This window comes from Tachyglossus aculeatus, chromosome X3 (genome assembly GCF_015852505.1).
Source record: "Tachyglossus aculeatus isolate mTacAcu1 chromosome X3, mTacAcu1.pri, whole genome shotgun sequence".
In the NCBI taxonomy this organism is placed as follows: Eukaryota; Metazoa; Chordata; class Mammalia; order Monotremata; family Tachyglossidae; genus Tachyglossus; species Tachyglossus aculeatus.
This window is the reverse complement of record NC_052099.1, coordinates 23277199-23304604: the sequence shown is the minus strand read 5'-3', so window position 1 is coordinate 23304604 and position 27406 is coordinate 23277199. Positions and strand designations below refer to the sequence as shown.

At 39.7% G+C, this 27406-nt stretch overlaps 1 protein-coding gene across 1 annotated transcript in view; it reads right to left on the bottom strand.

Moving 5' to 3' along the window:
• Positions 1-246: 246 nt before the first annotated feature.
• DNAH5 (dynein axonemal heavy chain 5) overlaps positions 247-27406 on the bottom strand; it is a 180154-nt gene continuing 152994 nt past the window's right edge. Inside the window, exons 68-79 of the mRNA XM_038770441.1 lie at positions 26829-27019; positions 24693-24814; positions 23878-24027; positions 22452-22697; positions 20153-20372; positions 18948-19153; positions 14392-14595; positions 12392-12607; positions 8703-8915; positions 7263-7415; positions 6849-7080; positions 247-583 (exon numbers count right to left, since the gene is read on the bottom strand). Coding sequence (XP_038626369.1) covers positions 432-583; positions 6849-7080; positions 7263-7415; positions 8703-8915; positions 12392-12607; positions 14392-14595; positions 18948-19153; positions 20153-20372; positions 22452-22697; positions 23878-24027; positions 24693-24814; positions 26829-27019 — 2305 coding nt within the window. The 3' untranslated portion in view covers positions 247-431. The remainder of the gene's footprint in view (positions 584-6848; positions 7081-7262; positions 7416-8702; positions 8916-12391; positions 12608-14391; positions 14596-18947; positions 19154-20152; positions 20373-22451; positions 22698-23877; positions 24028-24692; positions 24815-26828; positions 27020-27406) is intronic.

Below are 27406 nucleotides of genomic sequence, written 5' to 3'. Positions count from 1 at the left end.
CCCCACCACCATTCTAGTTTAGTGGATGAAACTCTGAAACAAAATCTAGATAGCCTTGGAAGCAGAACATACAGCAAGCTACCTATGTGGCTTTAGAGACATGGTTTACAGCTCGCTGTTCACTTACAATATAAAAAGGAATGTGGTGGTCTTTCAATCTCTACCTTAGTAGTCAAAGAACCCAGGAAGAAAATCGTATAGGAAATTACTACCAGCTTCTTCAAAGCACTAAATAGAGCACTTTCCACCCAGCTGGTGTTCAATAAGTATTATTGATTGGTTGACCTTGAACAGCACCCAATATTGATGTAGGATAATGTTACTACAAAGAGAAAACTTATTTCTTTGGAATATTTGGGCCCAAAAGCTTTTACCCCAAATCCTCAGGGAAAACAATGAAAAACTATACCTGACAACTAAATGATTTATCATTACTTGACATCACAAAGTAAGGCAACTCCACGCAGTATCCAGTGCTCAGGAGATTGGACAGTTCTCAGATTCACTGCAGCAATATAGTTCTGGTCGGTTCGGATTGGCTTCTTGTAGATAGGACACGGATACAAACGAGGATCTTTGGAAGCTAGAGGGGGAAAGGACAATCAGTAAAATTCAACTTTAATGGGCCAGAGCGCAGGTTTATTTCTATACTACACTAATTCCTTCTACAGAACTGTTTAGTACCCTGAAGTACTGAGTGGTACTAAGATGGTCTGAAAAAGTAGGTAGATACATATTCCAAAAGATTCCATAGTGTTGGGTTTTATATTCTCTGTAGAATTCGGTAGTGTCCAAAGGGAGGTTAACCTTTAATTGAAAGTTCTCATTTTGGTTAAGTTGTTTAGAGTTACAATGAATGACACAATATCTGAAGTCGCACTGTTTCAACTACTTATGGCTTATACTTGAATATGGCCTCCTATTTTTTATAGCATTCTTCTCCGGCATTCATTCAGCCTTCTATTTACTACAATTGCATTATCTGGGCCAGTTTTTCCCAATTAAATAATAGTTTAATAGTGCTTAATATAGTGCTCTGAACACAGTAAGAGCTCAATAAATACCTTTGATAAGACTTTATTCTCCAAGCACTTTCACATTTCTTATCATTTTTATATTCACAACATTTAGGGGCATTATCCCCATTTTACAAATGAGAAAACTGAAACATAGAGAGGGTAGCTCCTGGGAAGCTTTGAATGATAATGATTATTATGGTATTGAGTGCTTTCACTGTGCTAAAGGCTAGGATAGACACAATCTTTGTTCCACAAGCAATTCACAGTCTAAGAGGGAAAAAGAATAAGAATCTCATTGCCATTTTACAGATGAAGAAACTGACTTGTGTTAGTTAAGTGACCTGGCCCAGGTCACTCTGCCTGCCGGTGGTATTTATTGAGCACTTACTGTGTGCTTGGGAGATTACAATACCACAGAGTTGGCAGAAATGTTCCCTGCCCACAACAAGTTTACAATCTAAAGGACTCCCACATTGATGTACATCACAGAAGGCTAGACTTCCTTAGCAGCAATGAGAAGGAGCATAGCCAAGTGAGAAGCAGCATGGTCTGCTGATAACAGCATGGGCCTAGGAGTTAGGTTTCTAATCCCAGGTTTGCCAACTGCTTGCTGTGTGATCTTGGGCAAGTCGTTTACCTTCTTGGTGCCTCAGTTTCCTCAGCTGCAAAACAGGGATTCAATATCTGTTCTCTCTCCTACTTAGCCTTTGAATCCCATGTGGGACAGAGGTGATGTCCAACCTGATTAACTCTTATCTGCACTAGCACTTAGAATAGCGCTTGACTTGCTTAGCAAGTACAATAATAATTTTTAAACTTTCTCCACCTTAATACTTCTCCTTTCCATCACCAAGCAATCCACTTCTCTCCAGGTCATGTTTCCTTCCCTTCTGGTCCTGAAATGAATCCTCTCTTAAGATACTGCTAGTTTTTCTAAGATAAAGTGTCAATTGATTTCAGAGGTAGAAAGAAAATCTTATCTTTGCCCTCAGAGAGATAACCTGATCTAAGGTAGGATAGCCATACCCTTAGGAATCCCAACAGCATACAGAGGTGAGTGTATTAGCCTGAAAACTCAAGCAAATGTACCTGTATTTCTCAACATGCTCTTTTCCAGACATACACTGAATTGCTCAATCAAGCAATCAATGGAATTTTTTGAGCACTTACTGCATGTAAAGTACTATACTAAGCCCTAGGAAGAGTACAGTACAACAGAATTGGTAGATCTGGTCCCTGCCCACAAGGAGCCTACAGTTTAGATGGGAAGACAGATATTGGGAAGGCAGCATGGTTTAATGGATAGAGCACAGGCCCGGGAGTCAGAGGATGTGGGTTCTAATTCCGGCTCCACCACATGCCTGCTGTGTGACCTTGAGCAAGTGACTTAACTTCTCTGATTCTGGGTGTTACCTTAACTGTAAAATGAGGATAATACTGTGAGCTCCATGTGAGACAGGGACTGTGCCCAACCTGAATAACTTGTATCTACCCCAGTGCTTACTACAGTGCTTGGCACACAGTCAGCTTATTAAAATTATTATATTAAAATTGATTTTAGTACTTGGTGATACTGGGACACAGCAGTTTCTTTATGAAGAAACCTCTGTACCCCTCCCCAGACTTTGCCATAACTGTAGACAAAAAAACACCGTTCTCCTTGTCTCACAACCCCATAATATTGGAATTATCCTTGTCTCATCTCTCTCCTTCAACATTCATACTTAGTTTGCACCCAATCCTATCAGTTTTACCTTCACAACATATCTAGAATCCATCCCTTCTTCACCTTCCAAACTGCTACCACACTGATCCAAGCACTTACAATATCCTGCCATGACTACTGTATTAGCCTTCTTGTTGACCTCCCTACCTCGCCCCTCTTGAGGCCATATTTTCGTTTTAATGCCCAGATAATTTTTCTGAAAAATTGTTCAGTCCATATCTCTCCACTCCTCAAAAACCTCCAAAGATTGCCCATCCACCTCCATGTCAAACGGGAACTCCTTACCATTAGCTTTGAGGCAATCAGCTCTCCCTCTCCTAATTCACCTCACCACTCTCCCACTACAACCTAGCCCACACACTTTGATCCTCTAACACCAACCTATCACTGAACCTCATTCTGAACCTCTAACACCAACCTATCACTGAAACCCATTGCCCACATCATTCATTCATTCATATTTAATGATGATGATGATGGCATTTATTAAGCACTATGTGCAAAGCACTGTTCTAAGAATGGGGGAGGATATGAGGTGATCAGATTGTCCCACGTGGGGCTCACAGTCTTCATCCCCATTTTACAGATGAGGCAACTGAGGCACAGAGAAGTTAAGTGACTTGCCTAAAGTCACACAGCTGACAATTGGCAGATCCAGGATTTGAACCCACGTCCTCTGACTCTCAAGCCTGTGCTCTTTCCATTGAGCCATGCTACTTCTCTATTTGAGTATCTGAGTGCTTACTGTGTGCAGAGAACTATACTAAGCACTTGGGAAAGTACAATACAGCAATAAAAACAGAAAATCCCTGCCCACAACAAGCTCACAGTCTAGAGGGGGAGATTTGGAACTCCCTCCCCCTTCATAATGTGATGGTCCGCCTCTCTCCCCATCTTAAAAGTCCTACCAAAAGGATGTCTGAGAGGCCCTACCTGAGTAAACAGGAGAAGCAGCATGGCTCAGTGGAAAGAGCACAGGCTTTGGAGTTAGAGGTCATGGGTTCAAACCCCAGCTCTGCCAACTGTCAGCTGTGTGACTTTGGGCAAGTCATTTAATGTCTCTGGGCCTCAGTTCCCTCATCTGTAAAATGGGGATTAAGACTGCGAGCCCCCCGTGGGACAACCTGATCACCTTGTAACCTCCCTAGTGCTTAGAACAGTGCTCTGCACATAGCGCTTAATAAATGCCATTATTATTATTAAACCCTCATTCTGCTATTTGCCCTCCTTTCTGCATCACTCATCCACTTGAGTCTGTATCCCTTAACCACTTGATAATCACCCTACTCTCCACCATCACTTGTGTAAACATCCTTATGATCTGTCATTCCCTGATAAGTAGCTTATCTTAAATTCTCTCTCCCTCCAGACTGTAAACTCCTTTTGGCAGAAATCACCTCAACCAAATCTACTGTGTTTTCCCGAATGCTTAGCACAATGCTATGCACACAGTAAGTGCTCGACTGATACCACTGATTGATTCGAAAAGTTACATATATACACCACCCTCAACTAAGAAGGATTTGATGAATGGTCAGAGTAAAAGATATGTTCTTTCCTGTCCATATGATCAAAGTAGTAACCTTGGTGGCTGAGTCAGTAAAGGAGGAAGGAAAAGAAGCTTTTTCTCTCACAGTAGCCCTGCTGGTGGTCCAGGCGGTTCTATTAATAATGATGGTATTTGTTAAGCGCTTACTACGTACAAAGCACTGTTCTAAGCGCTGGGGGGAATACAAGGTGACCAGGTTGTCCCACGTGGGGCTCATAGTCTTAATCCCCATTTTACAGATGAGGTAACAGGCACAGAGAAGTTAAGTGGCTTGCCCAAGGTCATACAGCTGACAAGTGGTGGAGCTGGGATTCGAACCCATGACCTCTGACTCCCAAGCCCAGGCTCTTTCCACTGAGCCACACTGGTTCTATTCCCATTTCTTCCTGTTGGGGCTGTGCCATCAGGGGTGAGGCCACATGGGGTTTTTCCCTTAGGCGGCAGGACCAGCAGGAATCCTGAAAAATAGCTGGCTAATATGCGCAGGCAAGGCCACGGTGGCTTCCAGGTTAACTTCTTGCTATGTCATGGAGTCAAGGCAGCAAACCATTGCTATTATGCTGTGGCCACTTTGACTATTAGTGGGTCCTGAATGTAAAACAAAAATCTTGGCTTACACTTCACAAGACTCATTATAAAACTGTGACTTTGAGAGCTCTTTGATCATTAACCTTACCTGCTCATGTGAAAAGGAAGCCGTAGCCAATTACTTAAATTAAAAAAGAAATATGATTTAAGGCTTGCAGATAAGGGCAGAAGCCGCATTGTCCACCAATAAACTACTTCGTGAAATGCTACATAGTGCACTAATGCAAACAATCCAATTCTGACTACCTAGGGCAAGTGAGATGGAAAAATACCATGCAAAAACATGAGTTTGACTGTTCAGCTGATGTTTTATTTCCTCCCCCACTCACCTCTTGCCAGTGCTGCTAATGAGCAGTCAAACTGACTAATGTCCAGGAGGAGTAAGGATCACCCCCAAATTGGAGAATCTGTTCCTAAATAAGCCAGAGTTAACTTCATTATAAAATTATTTAGCACAGAAAGAGTGAAGAACAGACTACTTTAAATCCAGGGGGAGAGAAGGAGAAAGCTATGCATCCTCTATGCCTGCCTCAAAACATAGAGCATCCTTGTATGGGCGTGAGAATTGCTTTCCGGAGCAGAGCTGCCACTCACTCTTGCCAGATTGGTTGTCCATATGGCAGTTCCTCGAAGGCCAGGGAATTCCCTCTGCTGCCTCCCCCCCAACAAAAAAAAAAAATTGGGGAGGGGGGGCACTTTGACCAAGGAAATTCTGGCAGATTAAAATGCGTCATTTGCAAAACAGTCATCAAAATATGATTCTCCCCTGCTTCATAAATCGATAAGCAAACACTTTATACAACTTCTACAGTGTATTATTGTGTTTTAACACAATTTTGGAGAAGTAGTATGGCCCACTGGAAAGAGCACAGGACTGGGAGCCTAAACCCAGCTCCACCACTTGCTTCCTGAGTTAGCTTGGGCAAGTCACTTAATTTCTTTGTACCTCAGTTTTGTTACCCATAAAATGGAGATTAAATATCTGTTCTTCCTCCCTCTTAAATGGCAAACTCAAAGCAGGACAGGGACTGTGTCTGATCTGAGTGTACTGTATCAAGTCCAGTGCTTTGCACATCACAATTAACATGTACCATAATTACTATTATCAGGTATTACTGAAATATATATTTGAACAATGGACAAATGGGGATCGTTAAGAGGGTGATCTTGTGCTTACTCAATTAAATATGATCAATTAACTTTACTTTATCCCCCTCTCGACTGTAAGCTAGTTGTGGACAGGGAACATATCTACTAACTTTGTTATATTGTACTCTCCCAAGTGCTTCATACAGTGCTCTGCACACAGTAAGTACTCAATAAACACAACTGATTGACTGATGGAAGCCAGGGCAACACCACTAGGGATAATCAAAGACAGAGCCTGATTTTGTCCCCTGTAGACTGGGCAAACAGGATATCAAGGCAACTAAGAGCGAAGGGAAAGAAAAAGGAGATCCATCTATCTGCCTTCCTGAGAACACTGCAGCACCACTGTGTTGAAATGGTAGAAAAGATGGATTTTGTTAGTTGAAGACCTGGTTGTTGCCACAGCAGTAGATTTATGGCTGGGATATTTGACCATTATATTGCAGCTGAGTCTCTGCTACCCTTCTGATATCTCAATGTCTCTTAAAGAGACATGTGAGGAGGAAGTGCAATATGCCATAGCACAGCTCACTGCTACCCATGGAGTGCCTCTTCAACACGAAGCAAATGAGACCTTGATGATGATACTATTAATAAGAAGAAAATTCAAATGTACACCTGCTTCAAGAGGAGACAAAGTGGGCTGACAGGGAGGTGGAAGGAAGGTGCTTTTCCCTCCGTGGCACTTGAAGCTTCATTGTATGCCTTCAGGGGTTCTGGGTAAAAGAATAAATCCTACTATCTTTACATTTTTTAAAGGCAAAATGAAAAATTTAGATTTTCATCAATTATAAGAGTCACTAAGTATGAAACCTACTGTTGTTCTCTGCATATATCCTGATAATAGGCATCAATTCAAAGAGCACTTTAGGCTTTGATTCAATGAGTTTCAAGTTCCTTTTATCCCAGCCAGCGCCTTCTAGATACAGCCCGTAGACGTAAACGCCCTCGGTGGGAGGGGCTGAGATGTCATCCTTCATCCATTTGGTGACCTCATTACAGAGTACCATGCTGTCCAGGGCCCAACCTTTGTTGGCTCTAGTTATTTCCTGGGAAAAACAGACCAAAAAACAAGGATTTATGGGATCATAATGAAAAGTCAAACTGCAGACTGAACCCATACCAGGGTTAATAAGAATACTCCCTGTTCTTCCACATCTCTCCAAATACTCAGGGGAAAAAAAAGGAAAACCTGATTCAAAACAGAGATTGTTCAAATCATCAAATTTACCTGTTTCATTGCTGTTAAGAAGCCTTGAGGGTTAAAAAAGCCAGTCATCCAGAAGCAGTTAGGCCGGCCCTCAAAAATCCAAGCATTAAACTGACGGTTCCTTTCTAAAAGCTCAGTAAACCAAAACCCCAGTGTGCTTGACTCCCAAGATGCCTGAAACAAAAAAATGTAAGCAATTTGATTTTCATTTTAAGAAACTTTTGCCTACCACGTGACTATTAATTTAACCGATAAGTACTTAAAGAATATTGTGAAAGATGCTTTGAGCTTAGAACAGTGCTTTGCACATAGTAAGCACTTAATAAATGCCATTATTATTATAGAATCAACTGTTGAAAGCTGCCTTTGGTAATGCAATGTAAAATCTCATGCGTAGTAAATAATAATATGATGTATGTTAAGCACTGTACTAAACATTTGGGTAGATACGAGGTAATCAGATCGGACACAGTCCCTGTCCCACACGGGGCTCACAGTCTAAGTGGGAGGGAAAACAGGTACTGAATCTCCATTTTACAGATGAGGAAACTGAGGAACAAATAAGTTAAGGGGGCTGCCCAAAGCCAAACAGCAGGCAAGTGGAAGAACCAGGAGCAGAACCCATGTCCTATGACTACCGGCTTGTGCTCTTTCTGCTAGGACACGCTGCTCCTGAAATACCATACTTTGCCTCACCAACAGAAGGTAATTCAACATCTGGTGACTGCTACTACTGGAAGAGCAGCATTATGATTCTGAACACTTCACCACAATTCTCCTGATGAAAAGTGCCTTACACATACCGCGTCACACCATCGGTTGATACTGAACCCAAGTAGGAGTCACTATCTCAGTAAGAAAGGAGTTACTCAAAACATTTAGATCATTTTCTCAGGTTCAATTTTCATGTTAAAAATGCAGTTGATTTACTCTCATTCATGTCCTGGCCCCCTCCACAATTAATCATGGCCACTTTTAAAATTTAGACAACCCGGAATGGCCTCAGGAAGGGGACATTCTGAAACTTAGCGAGCCTCTTCCCATTATTTCCCAAAGACAGACAGCAGGATCCTCTAAAACCCATCTTTTGATGAAAATGGTAATTGCAGTTACCATCTTAGAGCCAAACCTGGGTCAGCAGAGATAGCAGGAACTGAAGAGTGCAATTAAATAGACAACGCTACCTCTCCTCCTACCCCACAGCCTCTCGTGTTCCATCTTCACCTGCCAAATAAACTAGAACTCAGAATTCCTTCATGCTTAATTAATCACAAACTGGAACTCTGGCCTCAGATCCAGTATTGGGGTTGGACAGAACATTGTCCCCAGTACCTTTATCTAAGAGTTCCGGGAGTGCTGGCTGAGTATGCGAAAGGGGCGGGGAGATCTAAAAGAGGATGCAACTTGAATCCATGGCTAATTCTCTTCCCCGCCAAGACCGGCAGCTCAGATAATACTCACTCTTTTCCAACGGGCAGGAATCCTTGCATCATACATGCAATCGAGAGCATCGCGCAAGTTTTCGTTCATGATGATGGTTCCGTCAATGGCAAGTTTGAGATCAGTCAGGGTGTTCCTCACCAGGGTGATTATCCTTTGCATTCTATCTATCTCCTGTCTGAGAAAGATATTCATGGGTTGAATCGGTCCCATCTGTAGCAGTCTTTCTTTTACCTACCATGAAAACAGAAAAAACACTATATGAAATCAACAAGGACTAATGATTGTACATATCTTGGGACTTTACATGAAGCACATAATCTTTAAAATAATACTCCCCAATCTAGAAATGTTCATTTCCCAGCAAGGAGAAAGATCGAATACAAGACAACTTTCTACTAGGCAATATTCATAGGCTGTATCTGGTGGAGTATTCATGCTTAGTATAATAAAAACACATCTGATTCTTCATAGAATAAAACAGGAAATGATGTTTTATTAAAAAAAGGAGAACAGTGTCAGGAGGACACAAATCTTAGATAAGACTCCATAAAAAGGCAAGGATTGTAATTTATTAGCAGTGGTGCATGGGGTTATGAAAATCTCACAGTTGACTGCTCTTTGGAAAACATTCATTCACCTTCCCCTATGTGATTTCTTCCATTGGTTATACAAAAGTGGAGAGACACCATCCTACTTCCTTGGAGACAGCTGAAATTCCTCAGGTACGGATCACATTCTAGGACCCTGGACTGAAACACATTCAGGATAGCTAATGCCTTTTCTCCTTAGACCCAACCCCCAGACTTTTGGGAAACTGGAAGCTCACTCCTTGTCTAATATCATCAAAAGAATTATCGAATAATTACCCCAAATTTCTGGACCTCAATGTGAGTAGCATAAACACTTTCTTGAAATAATAATAACAACAATAATAATAATAATAATGGTGTTTTTAAGCATTCACTATATGTCTAGCCCTGTTCTAAGCATGTGTGGATACAGTCTAATCTGATTGGACACAGGGCCTATGAGCCCCAAAGTCTTAATCCCCATTTTATAGATGAGGTAATTAAGGCACAGGGAAGTGAAGTGACTTGCCCAAAGTTACACAGTGGGAAAGTGGTGGATCTGGGATTAGAACCCAGGTCCTTCAGATTCCCAGGCCCATGCTCTATCCACTAGGTCACGCTGCTTTTCAATAAAGAACATCATGGCAGGCACATTGTCAGATGTCTACTATGAGCACCACACCAAGTGGAGTTCAACAAATGCTACTAGCACACAGTAAGCACTCAATAAACACGATTGAATACTAGAACTCCACTATAGACTAGTTAATTATTCAATGAGTTTTCATTGTGTTTAGAGTTCTTAACAGATGTTTCAAGGTTTCAAAAAAGTGCATTCAGTGTGATCTTTACTTGCAAGGAGCTTACAGAGAAACTTGAGATATAACAATTTATCCATCAACATACATACCAAAAGGAAAAAAATAAGACCTCTCTTGGCTACTCTGAGGACACTTTTCCATGTCTATGCTCAGCTGTATCGACACTTTGACCAGAGGGTGAAGCAGAATTAATCAAATGAATAAAGTCAAAGTTCAAGTAGAATTCACTGCAACAAGGGAAGGGCATTTGAAGTCCAAGTGAGGCACAATCAAGGCCTGCATGATGGAATTGAGGATGGGGTCAGAATCAGAGGACTCTGACACATCTCTGAGCTCTGAGACCTACATCAAGGTTCAGAAAAGTATCTCCAACTCTACTTCTGATCCTCCTAGACCTCTCAGCTGTCTTGAACAATTGAACCATCCCCCTTCTCCTTGAAATAACCAATCTTGGCTTCAATCCATCATTGGCATTTATTGAGCACTTACTGTGTGCACAGCATCGTCCTAAAGCAGTCCAATTACACCATCCTTTCCTGATTCTCCTCCTATCTCTCTAGCCACTTCTTCTCAGTCTCTTTTGCGGGCTCCTCCTCTGCCTCCCACTCTCTGACAGTGGGGCTTTCTCAAAGCTCAGTTCTGGGTCCCCTTCTATTCTTCATCTACACCCATTACCTTGGAGAACTCATTTAGGCCTCTGATTTCAACTACCATCTTTAAATAGATTTACCTCTCAGGTCTCAGATTTTCTCCTGCCTTGAGGACATCTCTACCTGGATGTCCCCCCGACTCCTCAAAACATGTCCAAAACAGAATTAGCTATCTTCCCATCAAAACCCTGGCCTCCGCCATCATTCTCATCACTGGAGACAACAACATTATCATCCGTATTTCCCAAGCCCATACCCTTGACATTATCCTCAACTCATCTCTCTTATTCAAGCTACATATTCAACCTGTCACCAAAACCAGTCTGTTCTCCCTTCACAACATCACTAAAATTTGCCCTTTTCTCTCCAATCCAACTGCTACTATGCTGATCCAAACACTTATCATAGCTCACCTTGACTATGGCACGTGCCTTCTCAATGACCTTCCCACCTCTTTTCTCTCCCCATTTCAGACCATACTTCACTCTGTTACTCAGATCACTTTTATAAAAAAAAAAAATCAGTCCATACTCCTCAAGAGCCTCCAGTGCTTACCCATCCACCTCTACATCCAACAGAAACTTGTTACCATTGGGTTGAAAGTACTCAATCATCTCACCCCCTATCTTACCTCACTGGTTTTCTACTACAGCACATCCCACACAATTCAATCATAGCACCAGCTTACTGTGTCTAGATATCATCTAACTTGCCACCCACCCCTTTCTCACATCCTCCGTCTGGCCTGGAACTCCCTCCTCCTCCATATACTCTAGACCACCACCTTCACAACCTCATTAAGGTCACATTTCCCATGAGAAGCCTTCCCTGATTAAGCCCTCTATTCCCCGACTTCCTCTCCATTCGCACTGTCTATGCACTTGGATCTGTAGCCTTTAACCACTTAATATTCACCCCACCTCAGCCCCATAGAACTTTTATTCATATCCATAATTTAGTCTGTCTCACCATATAAGACTATAGGCTCAGTGTGGGCAAGAATGTGCCTACCGCTTCTGTTGTATTGTACTCTCCCAAGTGCCTTAGTACAGTGATCTGCACAAAATAAGGGCTCAATTACCATAGGTTGAATACTAAATCCCTGGGATGATGCCATTGATGTTCAACAAGAAAGCGAATTATTTTTGTGCTAATTTCAATGGGAGACCAGGGTACCTGCGTTGCAAAGGTTTTGACAAAGTCTTTTAAACCACAGTGACTTGGTAATAACTTTCAGTTACTCTCTGCCTTATCTTTCTTTGACCCAGATACATAATTTTTTTTTTCACACCTCCAGATAACAAGGATTAGAAATGAGGCTAGAGATATTTAAAGCCATTCACTGAATCAGAAAATGTTGACTTTTTTAATCCACACAATTTGATATTTGTCTTGAATAAGTAGTTACTTTAGCTTAAAATGAATTACCTTAGAGTAAAATACTTTGGGAGAGGGCAGCAAATGAGGGGCTCTTCATTTAGAAAAACAATCATAGGACTTCAGTAAACATTCAGTAACATAATTAGAAACATTCAAGTCAGGTTTCTTAGGCAAATGGACTCCCGTTTTTATAATAAATTTTCAGAAGTCAGTAAAAGTTGAATCTTCTTCCCCACACAGTGTATTAGCAAGAACTGTTCTTATTGCAGGGGTTTCTTTTAACTCACTTCAAATGGGGCATAGTCCAGTGGAAGCTTCTCCAGCATGTCATCAGCCAACCTGGCCACCACCATCTCTCTGGTCTCGTCTCCTCCACTAGAGCCATCTTTAGGTTGAATGCTAAGGATAGTATCCAACACATCTTTGGCAAGCTTGCTCTGATAAGTAATATCAGCATTGGGGTGGAGACCGAAGACTTCTGGAGTGTCATATGCTGGCAAGCTCTGAATCATCAAACAGAGATAATAAGTATTTGCGACTCAAAGGTAATCACGGGCTACAAAAAAAAAAATCTCTTTGGGAAATAAAGGCACCACCACCATCATAGTAAGCATTTAAATGGAACTCTGTTAGTATTCTTGAACTGCAATCAGTCACATTTGGAAAAAAGCGGAAAATTTTCCAAAACACATACGGCTGAAATACATGTCACAGAACTTCTGGCCTGGTCAGGTACTTCAGTTTTCCTTTATACGTAACCACCCCAGAGATATTGCAAAATTTTACAATAGAAGTATGTCAGTAAAAAGCTTTTATTCCTTTGTTCATTGTCTTGGTACTAATGGTCAAGTCCAGGAAGCCTTACATAAAGTACATAAGGTGCATCTGTGTTTGCTAGTAGGTATTTGATTAGATCAGCAAAGTAAGAAATAAGCAGAGCCTGGATGGGAGAAGTGTCAATGGATTCAGAGAGGATAATCCACCCCACCTTCACAAGACCCTCCCTGGCTACTAAGCAGAGTAGGAATTCCCCTTGGCTTTGCACTTTCCCAATATGCAATTTCCATGATTTCCCACCCACCATTTCAATTGGCTAAATATAATTTTAAAATGATTAGCTAATGTACTTACTTACTGGCTTTGCATCAGCCTGTCACTGAAAGCTTCTGCAGGCCACGGTTGGCATTTGCAATTCACTTTTAAAAATTAAACCATGGTGTTTATTCAGCTTCTACTTCGGTCAGAGCACTATGCTAAGGATGAGTGATTATTTCTAATGATAAATAAATTAATAAACATGATCCCTACCCTCAAGGAGCTACAATTTTCTGGGGAGACAAACACTAAAATAAATTATCAAGAAGAAGAAGCTAGAGTACATGAGATAAGTACTCACAAACCCCACTGCACTTCTGTATATTAATGGTTAGGTGGCAAAGAGGTACTGAAATAACAGTTTTACATTGCTAAGTGAAGACTGGTCCTTAATAAATGAATTTAGGGGATAAAATGAGAGGAGCATATATGGCCTTGCTCCTAATTTAAATAAAGGAAAACTCTACATCTATTTTATGACCTTATCTTTCCAATTACAGATACTGCAGTCAAGATTAACCTAAATCAGTGGCAAGACATAGCAAACTCATAGCATTATCATTAGAAACCTTTATTATTCATCTAATTTATGTTCATTACTGCTAGCTATTTTTAAAGTTCAAGATTTATTTTCACCTCGGTGACTAGGATATCACCAAAGAAAAAGGGAGCCCTGAGGTCAAGTGATTTCAGGAAACATCAAAATAAAATTCAGAAAATGTAAGGCAGATATAAATTTTTTTCTAGATTTCCTGATCACCAGTTAGCATAGACCAGATAAACTAGAAAGTCGTGAACATCTCCTAAAAGTCCCATCATAACTCTTTTCAGCACTTAGTATAATGCTTGACACACGGCAAGTGTTTAATAAGCACTGTTACTATTAAAATATCTAGCTAAGGAGTAGCATGCCTGAAAAATCCAATCAAAACAGATCCTGAGATCTCTGCTCTCTTCAGTCTTGTAATCAGTCAACAGTGATATTTACTGAATGCCTGCTGAGTGCTAAGCACTTGGGAGAATACAACAGAAGAAAAACTTACACGCTCTGTCCTATGTAAAGCAAAGCTCTACACACAATCTTTTTTACAAACTTCTCAGATTTTGATTTTGATAAAACCTGAAAAAACCCAAGTATAAAAATAAAAACATGGAGGTTTGGTGTCCCTGTAAAGTTTTGAGGATGACAAACCTGTATGTACTGAAGATAATTATCCACTGTGCTGCACTTGGGTATGCTGTAGCCTTTATAGAAGCAGAAATCTTGATTGAACATATTTTCATTGAACCAAACCTTAGCAAAAGTGTTCAGGAGTCTTTTGTCATAATCATCTGTGACTCTACCACCATACTGGATTTCACCTATCATATACTGAATCGTGTTCCAAGACATTCCCTAAAAAATGAGAGAACAGATTATGGACAATTGTTTAACAGTTTACAATTTCCTGTTTGTCTTGTTGCTCATCAATTTGGACCTTTGTTTCTTTTGGCATTAGAACAAAAATTAGATTGCTTTATACTTGTCCTTGATGTTGGAAGAAGCCACCATTGATGGATGGAGAAACTTGTCCTATGGCAGCTTGTGTCCCTAGTGTTGATACAAATCTTCCCACATAACACTTTGGACTAGTCCAGTTTTTGATCCAGTGGAAAGGCCACTATTCTGTGAATGCAGACAGCCGGGTTTTAGTCGCAGTTCTGTGGAGAACCACACGTGTGGCTCTCTGTGCTGCATCCGTGCCCACCTACTCTGTCGTTGCACTCCATGTCCCCGTGGAAACATAACTGACAGGGATGAGAGAGTGTGAGTGGCTCAGCACAAGCCTCTAACACTCTAATAATTGTAGTAATACTTAAGTGTTTACTATGTGCAAGAGTGCTGGGGTAGATATAAGTAATCACGTCCGACAGTCCCTGCTTCACATGAGGTTAACAGTCTAATCTGGAGGGAGAATGAGTGTTGAATCCCCATTTTACTGATGAGGAAACTGAGACCCAGAGACGTTAAGTGACTTGCCCATGGTCACACAGCAGACAAGTGGCAGAACAGGGATTAGAACCAATATCTCCAGACTCCTAGACCTGTGCTCTTTCACTACACCACTCTGCTTTGCACCATAATCAGTTCCTCTGCACAGGTTCTCAGAAGCTCATCCCCACCCTTTGAATTTCAAAATCATTCTTAATACTTTTATGTTAACTTTCAAATTAGCAATTAAATACATTATTAATTATTTGTGTAACCAAAATTGGCATTCCAATCATTCCAAATGAACCTCTTGAGAATTTACAGCTCACCTCTGATGCATTTTAGGCAAAAGAACATATGAAATGCAGTGCCAAAATAAGTTCCGACAAAACGTACTCCTACTGACTCTAGATGTGTTGGTTGCCATCAAGAAGAAGTTCTGAATTGTTGAAGTATATTGTTCCAATATACATTATGACCCTCTATTTTTCATGCATTTTCTATTTCTTTGATCTTCCCTCTCCTCTGCTCCCCACAAAATTCATGTGATTATTATTTCTCACATTTAATGTATATGGCTCTCTGCATTTAAATTTTTATGAATCAATTTACTTTTAATCTTGGCACTGTATTGATTTCTGGGATGTTTTCAAAAATGAAAGCAGAGAATTCAAGGCCTTGGATTGCCTCTGGGGCTCCAAATGATCCCCCACCACCCCTGCAAAACAAATCAGCTTTTTCCATACTTAATAAGGTATCCTAATTTTTTTAACAAAGCTGCACCTGCTTAACATACACTAACAAAATGGAGGAAACATTTCCTTCTACTTCAAAGAAGGTGAAAACTACCTTGCTTACCTTATGAAAATTATTCACATTTTGCTCCCCCAGTATTCTACCCAGCTAAGGAAAATTAGAAACAAAATTTCCTCTATTTTCAGGTTACTCTTATCTAAAATAAACCAAGTTTCCACAGCTCTATTCCTTCTCATTCAGCACAGCTGCAGAATGATTTCCATGACTGCATTTTCAAAACATCGCAAAAGTTAGTCAGCTGGAGAGGCTTTGTTGGGGTCAGACTGTCTACATATAACACAGCATAAGAATGGAAACCTTGGTATATTATTCTTGAGCCCAATAGCTTGGGGCTAGAGTACCCATTCAAACTGATTTTCTTTGCTTTTTATAAAAACAATCTATGGGTTTTAGGAATTAAGGTGACTAAACCTTAGAACTAAAAACAAAGACATGGGTGATGCTGGTGGAAACACTAACATCAATCAGTCATATTGATGAAGAGGATGAAGACTTCATCCTCAAAATAAGGCTTCAGGGTCACTTTTTTTTTTTTTTTTTTAGAAACTACGTTTTTGTCTCTATCTTCCAAATAATTCTGTGATATATTTGAGAGGTACAATAAGAAGGTGATCTTGGCAGCACCGAAAAGTCCAGGGAATAACATGTAAAGACAGCCAGCATTCTAAATGGAGAAAGCTTGTGGTGATCCTTAAAGCCAGTGATAAGGGGATCCTGCTTGATGCAGAGGGATAGTTAGTCATTTACACTAAGAATGAATGAACATCAAAGGAGAACACACTTGACTCTAATCATCCTTTGCCCTGGTCGGAGACAGAACAGGGCTGACTGGACCAGGAGTCTCACTTAGTGATTGGCATTTCTTAGGCTTGTTCATACTTAAGGCCAAAAAACCTAGGGAACTAATGATGAATGGAAAATAAAGATAGGAGAATTAGTGTGGTTGCTGAAAAGTATGGTGTGCTGACTTCAAACCTGAACTGTGTACTGAACTGTCTTGTAGATAAGGTCCAAAGAGTTCAAAGGAAAGAAATAAGATTTAAAGAATTAGACTATGGGAACTAGGATTGTTTAGTTCACAGCAAAATAAGGGAGCAGTAGAATTTAATAGTGTCTGAGGTGGAAAGAAGATGGAAACTATAAATCAAAGGAATTTATTGAGGGCTTACTTTGTGCAGGACACTGTACTAAGCACTGGGGAGAGTACAGTACAACATAATTAGCGTATAGTCTAGAGACAAGTTTACAGCTTAGAGATGAGTTGGTGATATACAACTTCTAGGATAAAACAGGAGGCATAAACAAGCATGGAGAAATTGGGTAGGGGTAAAAGGAATATTTCTTTATATTGACTAACTTCTGGAATGTGTTTGTGAAGTGGGTTGAAGAATCGCATGTCTGAAGATTAACATACACAGGGGACTGGCTGAGGATCTTAAATCCTTGACAGTTCTTGGGTTCTTTAAGGCTTGGCTACTAGCTAAGAAAGGGAAGTAACTTCCATTTTTCTTTTAATGATCACACTAGTCATCCTCATGACACTGCTTAACCAAATAAAACAGAGGCTGACTACCTGTTCTACCTTCCTCTTAAACTGTCAGACAGGATGAGACTGAACTAATTGTACTGTATCAACCCCAGTGTTTAGCACATAAGAAATCCACAATTCTTAGTGTTTGGGCAATGGGACATATCATCTGTAAGAGACTGGAAAAACATAAGGAAACAAAACCTTACCATCATACCACCCCAAGCACCAAAGTAGTTTCCTGTAAAATGTTTTTCATTACTGTCAAAATGATATCACTGAACTAATATACTAATATAGAGGCTGGATTTTTTTAATAATTGAGAGGGATAATGGGTCTGGCAGTCAGAATCAATCAATCAATCGTATTTATTGAGCGCTTACTGTGTGCAGAGCACTGTACTAAGCACTTGGGAAGTACAAGTTGGCAACATATAGAGACAGTCCCTACCCAACAGTGGGCTCACAGTCTAAAAGGGGGAGAAGACCTGGAGTCTAATCCTGACCCCACCACCTGTCTTCTCTGTGATCTTGGGCAAGTCACTTAACTTCTCTTTGCCTCAATTACCTCATCTGTAAAATGGGGATTGACTGCAAGCCTCATGTACAACATGAACCATGCTCAACATTGTTAGCTTGCATCTACAACAGCCCTTTGTACAGTGCCTGGCACATAGTAAGTGCTTAACAAATGCCATTAAAAATAAATAGTTGATTTTTATATGATGTTATGGTAACTAGCCTTATTATTAAAATACTTCTACTGAAACTCCATGTGTACCTGAAGCATTTTTGTTACTTTATTTTAAAGACCAATAAGTAACTGTCATGGACATAGAAAATTATCAAATAAAAACTCTATATACTGAAATAAATCTACTGTAAACCCTGATAAGCAGTTTAAAAAAACTGTATTTTCTTCTGATAATCAAATAGTGATTTTTATGTGATAATCATGGAAACACAATAAATCAGACAAAGCAAATTAATACTGTTTGAAGGAGGTTTTAAGTTATCCCAGCAAGTTCATTCATACTTTCATTTTTATCTAAACAAATGTTTGCCTTCTCAGGTGATCTGAATCGAAAGGAGAGGTAAGGCAAACATTAAACGTTAAAATCAGTGATAATTTTAGAAAGGAGTTTAGGATTTAATTTTCAGTTTTCAAGATTGAGACCAGCTTTCAGAAAAACCTCTCGATTGCCTTATTTAAAAATACAGCCTTACTCCAGAAGAAAAAAAAAACACATGAAATTGACATTGTATATCCCCCAAATAGGCAAGTATTTAAAACTAAACTTAGTGGATAGTAATAGTTTTTATAAGACCAAGATGATCATCTCACTTGGAGATGATTTGCATATGTTAGTCATTTTGAAAATGCAAAAGTGAGTGAAGAAACGACAAAGTCACAGGACATAAAGCACAATACCTTTTTGATATCTATGTCATCTAAATGGTTTTGAATGAACTGCACAGTAGCATTAAAGTCCGCCTGGTTAAACTCATAGGGGATATTCCACCCCAGTGGCCCAAACTTTCTCCTCTCTTGGACTGTAGAATGTAGAAAACCCACAGCATATAACATTGGTTTCCACTGAACCATATTGCTGACATCCAGAAAATCCTGGTTGATTCCTATTAGGACAGAGCAGGTCAATATCAGCTGAGAATATACTTTATTCAGGAATAAACCATTTAGTGCTGCCTGCTGCCACCTGTTTTGTTTCGGATTCGTTCAAGCACTTACATTAATTTAACCAACCAAGAGGGACATAGGAAAGAAAGGGTTAAGTGGAAGGGGGCAGAAGAAACCCTGGCAAATTCAGCACAGCATCACCGAAAGCCAGTCAATCAAACAACAGTTGGGGCAAAGGCATTCTAGGCAATGTCCTTTGGGGCAACTCGCCCAGATGCCAACTCTCTGGGGCTACGGGGTTTGGGGGAGGAGGAAATTTGCTGGTCTGCCCATGCTCTGCTCACCTATAGGGTGGAAAGCCATAATTTTTTCCCCCTTAGAGTAAGCAAGGCTAATGCAGTAAAATAATGACTCCAACAAGACCTAAGAGCTTCTGGACCAAAGAGATGCAAAGTTCAGTCTTTCTGAGTCTGTAGGTCTTTGAAGCTGGCCTGCCACTCTTGAACTGCATTCTGTTTGTTCTTCCCCAACCTTCCTAAAAGCTTTCCAAATGGCCTCAAAAATAAATGACCCAATAGACTGTAGGCATTCCAAATCTCCTTTTGGGGACAGCCACTTTCTTTAGTCCAGGGTTGTTAGTGGGAATTCAAAAACTCCAGAAGAACAATCTATAATCAACCATGAGCCAAGAAGAGTAGCAAGAAGGAAAAAAAATAGCGGTCAAATGAACATTAAATAACCTATATACGTGAACACGGAATGAGATATGAAGAACTCTGATTTTCTCCTCAAGGTTGCAGTTTTTACTATATGGTTTGGCATCAAAGGAAAATTACTTAACTTCTTCCACCTGTTAAGTGGGGATTACAGCACTGATCTCATGGGGGTGCAGATTGGTCTGAATCATTCATCTGTACAAAGCTCTTTGGAAAATATAGCTAAGATAAAAAAAATCATTGCATGCAATCCTCTCAATTTAGAAAAATGCTTCCACTCACCTCCATATGTTCTCTTCAGACCAGCCCTAAGCCCCTGAGGAGGCTCACTGGTGAATTTAATGGACATTTGAAGAAGGGTAATGGGAAACTGCTTGTGAACCTCAGTGGTCATCCACAGTCGGAAGGCATCATGAACCACTTCTGTTTCTGTAATCGTTTCCATTAGCTCTTCCAGGAAATCAAGCCCCAAGTGGCAGTTCTGCAGAAGGGCCCATCCGCCCTGTGCCAACCAAATCAACAGGGAAATATTATTTTTCTCTATACACACCCACACACATGAGACTCAATGTTAAACTCTAAAGAAATTAAGGCTTTAGTGAATAAAGAGAGATACCAAGTGTCTGTCATCAAAGTGGGAAAATCAACAGGGTAGATAGTTAAGAGGTTTTTCACTTGCTTTTGGTGTACAGATTTGATCACATGGATTAGAGATTTGTGTATGGACGGCACATAATGTGAGAACGCAACCAATAGGGAAATCGAAACCAGACCTGGGGAACATGGGATCGTGTCAGAGATGTCAAACTAAAATTAAAGTTCAAGTAATTATGCAGGCAGGACCATATTAGCATAGTTGGGTGATATGAAATAGCTGCCAGAAGTTCACTAAAAATAAAATAATTTTGCCACGATCATGTAGTAAACTAGCAACAGGTATTTGAATATCAATATTTCCCCATTTTAAATGGCAAACCATGCTTTATATAGCCCAAACAAAAGAATCAGAGGAAATTTTTTGCTGTGCTTTTGCTGCCGTAGCCTACCTCAGAGTGATGATTGTAGTCCTAAAATATTTTAATCATAAAGAAAAAGACTCAGTGTTAACTGGACCAGCCTGTGCTGGCATACACTGACATCTAGTAACAGTCTGGTTTAATTCAGCTTTAGAAAGCACACAGTCTTGATAGTGAATGGAGAGATTTATAATAATAGCTTAATTTAGGATATTGGTGTGAATGATCAGAAGACAAATTTAGAGTTCAACTTTGATATTTATCCACTCACAACCTCCATCTCAATCAGAGTTTTCAATCAAATGGAATCTTAAATAGTTAACAGCTTTTTTCTCCTTCCTCTTATCTGTAAAATATTTTAGAATCTGTTTACTCCACTAGAACGTAAGCTTCTTGGGGATGCGACAATGTCATCTAATAATATTTCTGTTGTACTCTCCTAAGAGCATAGTACAGTGCTCTGCATAGAGCAGGTTCTCAATAAATGCCATTGATAAGCAAATTGCTTCCTGCATGAAATAAGCATTCTTGAAGGTACATTAAATCTCCAAGCCACAATTCCACCAATTAGTGTGCTGCAACAGAAACAGATCAAATAGTATTGTTGAGCCCGAATCACCCAGATTATCTGTCTCCACCTTCTAAATTAGCCAGACTGTAGAGAAACGAGGATAAAATAGACCTGCATATACCTCCTATCTGGCTTCTACTTTGGTCTGATGCTTCAAGAATTGAAACTTCAGTAACCAGAATATAGGTTCATTTTAAACCCACATTACATTGCTATCAGTTCTTTCTGTCTCCAAATCTACTGACAAAGTTCTTTTTCTAAGGTCAAGCAACATGAGAATAAGAGTTACCCCGCAACGCACACAAGGTTTCTCGACTGGGAATGAAGTTTAAGGTGGTGCCAAACTTGTATGGGTTATTTTCAATCAGCAGAAGAATGACTGTGCAGATTGACACTGATGGCAATCGCATTTCCCCTAACAACCAAGGCCAGATGCAGGCCACACCCCCAAGGCCCTCCGGCCAATTTGGGGGACCATCAGCATTGGGATGGTCCTTCCTCCTCTCTAATACCATGGCTCCAACAGCTGCAGTGAGAGGGAGAGGACAAGGGGGACCATACAGGTCACAGAAGCCCGCCGGGTAATTGGGGAAAGAGCAGAGAAAGCTGGCTTTCTATTCTCTAGCTCCCAGAGGTGCATAGCTGATAAACTACTAAATCATAGAACATGGATACAGGCCTTTTCTGAACAATACAATAAGAGCAAGTTTATAAATTTTTTCTCTAAAATTTCTAAAACTATACAGACTATACGCTCATTGGGCAGAGAACATATCTACCAGCTTTTATAGTGTTCTCTCCCAAGCACTTAGTACAGTGATCTGCATACAGTATGCGCTCAATAAATAAGATAGATTGTATTTGGACTAGATAGGTATCCTGTTGTTCCAGTGCCCAATAAGTGCATAAATCCTAGTAGCCACATATTTCAGTAATATGCTTCCTCTCAGAAGCGCTGTGTGTAAAGTTTCCACCAAACTAGGGTTTGTCTTACATGTGCCATGGTCTGCTGTAAAAGTTTACGAGCGTGGACCTCTTGCCCTTGGCCCATGGAAACGTAACGGGTTTCGATTTTCATTCTTTTTCCCAGGGCAATGATGGAATCAGTTGGATCTGAGCCCATCGACAGAAAGCAGATGAGAGGAGTGCGTCGGTCAGAATCCTCCCACGTCTTCTCCAGGTCCAGGATAACTCCTTCGGCATATTTCTCCCCCATAGTGTCCATTATATATTTTCGGGCCTACAGAAAACAAAGCACCGAACACTGCGACACCACGAAGCAAGATGATAAAGCAACATTTCATCTGTTTTTGAAGATGGACATCTCTGGCATCTGGGCATTTCTTGAGGTCTCTTCCAGATCTACAATTCTATAATAGTGAAACTAAACAAGTGTCTCTCAGGATAAGAGTAAGAAAGAAAGCAGAATATTCGGGTGATAAAAATTATTAGAATCTAATCAAAGTAATAATAGGATAAATTGTATGAAGAGGTCTCACCAGTGTTAAACCGGCACTTTTGAAGCTCCAACTATCATTCTAGAAAAGCCCCAGAGACCTGGACTGTTCTTCAAGAATAACAAGTTGCAATCACAATGAATTCAATTAAAAGGGCATTCTAAAAAAAGCCCATGTGGCTAAATTTAATGCACAGAAAAGTCCTGTAAAAGAATATTTCCTGCCTCCTGAGCCTACCAGATTTTTTCATTTGCTTGTGAGTTGGACAAAAGCTGCATTTTTCTGAAACTCTTGTATTTTATTTTTCTGAAAGCAAGGGCATTTTTAGATAGCCATACTGGACTCAATAATTTCACCTCCTTTATTTGAGTTCTATTTCAATAGCATTATTAGCCAACTAAGGTGCGTAAACATTTCCTTTGACTATTTGCCAGTATTTCCCCAAACCAACTTCGCTTTGCATCTTTAATTTGTCTAAATACCATATGACATCAAAGGACTGACCCTGAAGCCAAACACTGACTATGAGAAGCAGCATAGCGTAGTGGACAGGGCACGGGACTGGCAGGCAAAGGTCATGGGTTCTAATCCTGACTCCAACACGTGTCTGCTGCGTGACCTTGGATAAGTCATTCCACTTCTCTGGGCCTTAGTTACCTCATCTGTAAAATGGGGATTGAGACGGTGAGCCCCATGTGGGACAGGGACTGTGTCCAGACAGATCTGCTTGTATCCACCCCAGCGCCTAGTACAGTGCCTGGCAAATAGTTAATTGCTTAACAAATACCATAATCATTATTATTATTGTTTATAAGTGTAAAAGCGCATCTTTTAGCATAAAAGATGGAAAAACCTGCATGAACAAAAATGCATTGAATTAAACATCTTTAAATGGGTACTAAAAGTTCAAATGTAAAAACTCTCCCATGTTAAAATGTTATTTTAATCATGCCAGCCATCTACCTGAGCGATGGTTCTATCAGGACACCAGGATCGAATGAGGAGGAGACGTTTAAAACAGTCAAGGGAATGATCATATGAATTTGGAACAGGTTCTTCCTCAGGGTTTTCTTTATCAAACCAAATTTTCCACAGTTTCTCATTTCTCGATATCTGAAAACATCAATGGATACAAAGAGTGTCACAAAATAGAAATCCAACTGTAATAGGTCATTCAGCAAATATTTTTATTAGTGTCTACAGAATGAGGTGAAGATTTGATCCCTTAATCTCTCTATGGACAGTGAGCTGAGGCAGAAAGATGGGTGGGTGGGAGAGAATCAATCATATTTACTGAGCGCTTATTGTGTGCAGAGTACTGTACTTAGTGCTTGGGAGAGTATAATATAACAGAGTTGGTAAGCATATTCCCTGGCAACAATGAGCTCACAATCTAGAAGGGGAAAAACCTGTACGTATCCAAAGTGTATTTATATGAATACACTTATAAGTAAGTGCTGTGGGGCTGAGGGAGGGGTGAATGAAAGCGAAAGATGAGATCAAAGAGACCAACTGATTCACCTGGCTGTGGATAGCTCTAATAAGAAAAATGATCCCACACCATTCATTTACCTCAGAGGCTCAGGTGAACATTTCCCATGTAAAATGGGAATTAAGATTGTGAGCCTAGGTAGGACAGAGACTGTGTCCAGTCTGATTAACCTGTATCTACCCCAGGGCTTAGTACAGTACCTGGCACATAGTGAGCATTTAACAAATACCACAATTATTGTTATTATACCAAAGCTATTTAAGACACTTTAGAACACGCTCCCTACCTGAACAAGGACATCTGAAAATTGTCTGAGTTGACTGAGTTCCACTAAATTCAGCCATGTCATGTCCAGAATCCATTTGGCTGGTTTAGGAGGACAAGCCTTAAGATCTAGTGAGGCACCTCCTGAAAAGTTAAAACACACAATACAGCCTAAATATCTCCTTTTCACATTAAAACAAATCAAAAAGTCCTTAAATCTCTTTAAATTTGCTGAAAAGCATTGCACTTCGTAAAGATGAAAGTACTGACAGGCGTATGTTGATTTCTAAAATATAATTTAAAACATGATGATTGCATTAGAAGTTTTGATGAAATACCTTTAAAGAAGAATTTTCCAATGTCAGCGCAGTGGCATATTTTAAGTAAAGACTTTCATTAGTCACAGATGTCAAGCAGTAATGTGTGTGGAAGATGGAATATATTTTTAGGGATTCTATTCCATAAATTAGTGCATTATTTTATTTCCATCATCAGCGTACTCATCAGACTTCAGTAATATTTATATATGTTGGTTAAGTGTTTCTACACAAAATATACCAGTACATAGACATTGCTTCAGTTCCTTCATCTCTAGTGCCCAGGTAGCCTGATAGAATGCACAGGGACCCTTATAATAAATGGCACATCATCTACTGCATATCCTGTTTTAGAAACAAGTTTAGTCTTCAAAAAAGGTCCTAAAAAAGAGTTCCCCTGTGTTAGACACAGGCTCTAACATCACATTTTCCACTGCTTCATGGGCTAAGTCTTAACATATAATAAACCTGCTCATCATTCACTAGGAATCACATCAGGAAATAAGATAATTCTAGTTCGTTTCTATTGAACACACCCCCACTTTATCCAAACCATTTATCATCCACAAAAATCAACTTCGGTACCTTTTCAAGGAAAATGAGGGGCTCTGAATTACTTCAAAGATATTGCAATAAAAATGTTAGGTATGGAAAAGGATACAAATCAAACCGTTAGACTTTCAAACAACATTTATAAACCTAAGACTATTACTCTGTGCTAAAGAAATTCTCCATCAACTGCCACAATGGGAAAAGTATGAGGAGCTAACGTGGGTGTCAGGTGAAAGCTGCCACCTTTCAAAAATGGTAGGTACAGACGTGTATAAATCCTGCAGTTACTACCCTATAAATCTTTCTTGACTGTCTCAAGAATAGGTACTCAAGGACAGAGTGAAATAGAAACACATATCATGTTAATGTGAATCAAATAACTGAGAAATTAATTTTCACTCACACTGACCAAGCTGGTTCCTCAAGACACTGCATTTTGTGATGCACATATTTTCCTCATTCTTAAACTGAATGGCTCCAGATTAACTGTGCTGCTCATGAACAAGGATCTAAAAAGGCTCAACTATCAACATCTACAAATTATTCCACCTCTTTTATTCCCTGAGGAAATAGAGGTAGTTTATTTAGTTCATCCAAGCCAGTGCTCAGAAGGAAGAAATTTATCATCATCATCAATCGTATTTATTGAGCGCTTACTATGTGCAGAGCACTGTACTAAGCGCTTGGGAAGTACAAATTGGCAACATACAGAGACAGTCCCTACCCAACAGTGGGCTTACATCTTCCCAAGAATCCAGGTTTTATTTTAAACAAAATCCAGGGAGGTAATAAATGCATGTTTTCCATTTGCTAATGAAAAAGTCACTCTGCTTCATTAGCAATGCCAATGACTGCAAAGAATTATTACCTTAGTGTGGACTAAGCCAGAATTAATACCAAAAGTTATTCAATCTGATATGCTTTTGGCACTGAGTGAAATAATAGATCATTCCTATGGAAGAGGACACCAAGATGTCTGTAAGTCCAGTCCTATGTTTGAATAGGTGGACAGGTGGTTTTCAAGATAAATACAATATGCCTTTATATGAAATGTATAGGAAGGTCTTCATCCCTTTGTCACTTATGAGTTTTACTGATGCCATTTAAGTTCTTGCTTTCTAAAAATACACATAGGTATTAAATAAAATAGGATTTTCTACTAAATCTTTCCGAACATAATTTTAAGTCACCAAAAATGAAGAGAACATATCCATTAGAAAAAATACACTTTGAAGGTCACTCATGATAACTCCAACTTATTCAGCTTGGCACATTTTTGTTCTATTGACCTTTTATCAGAGTAAGAAACTCTTCATGCTTTACTCTGTTTCTCTGCATGTCGATCTTCAGAGTAAGCAGCAAAGTGAACAAGAACTTGTGTTCCTCATACAATCCTCGAGCAGCATATTTATAAACTTCGTAGGTCATATGTTCAATAATATTAGCAATTCTTTTACTTGTAATGGGACTCTTGACAGATCTGTTGAAAAGAAAATGTAAATCAAGTTAATTTCTGGGCACATTTCAATAGTTGATTAAGAACTATACAGAATCAGAAACCCAAGAAAAATAAATCATATTTCCATACAATGAGAGTGAATATAAAAATAATGAGTCCTTTCAAAAGGGAGTAATACAATCAATTCCTCACCTTTGTCTAAATCACTTGCAGGGCATTAACACTCATAGTAATGCCCCGGGAACCATCTTAAACTAACAGAAACAAATGAAATCTAGAAATCAAATTAGATAAGGTTTCACCTGGACATATCACTATAAAATTGGAATGTCATGTTAACACATTGCCTGATCATCATCCTTGGATCTAACTGGAAAAGTGAGATTCCCCATTAGCAAAGAAAAATGA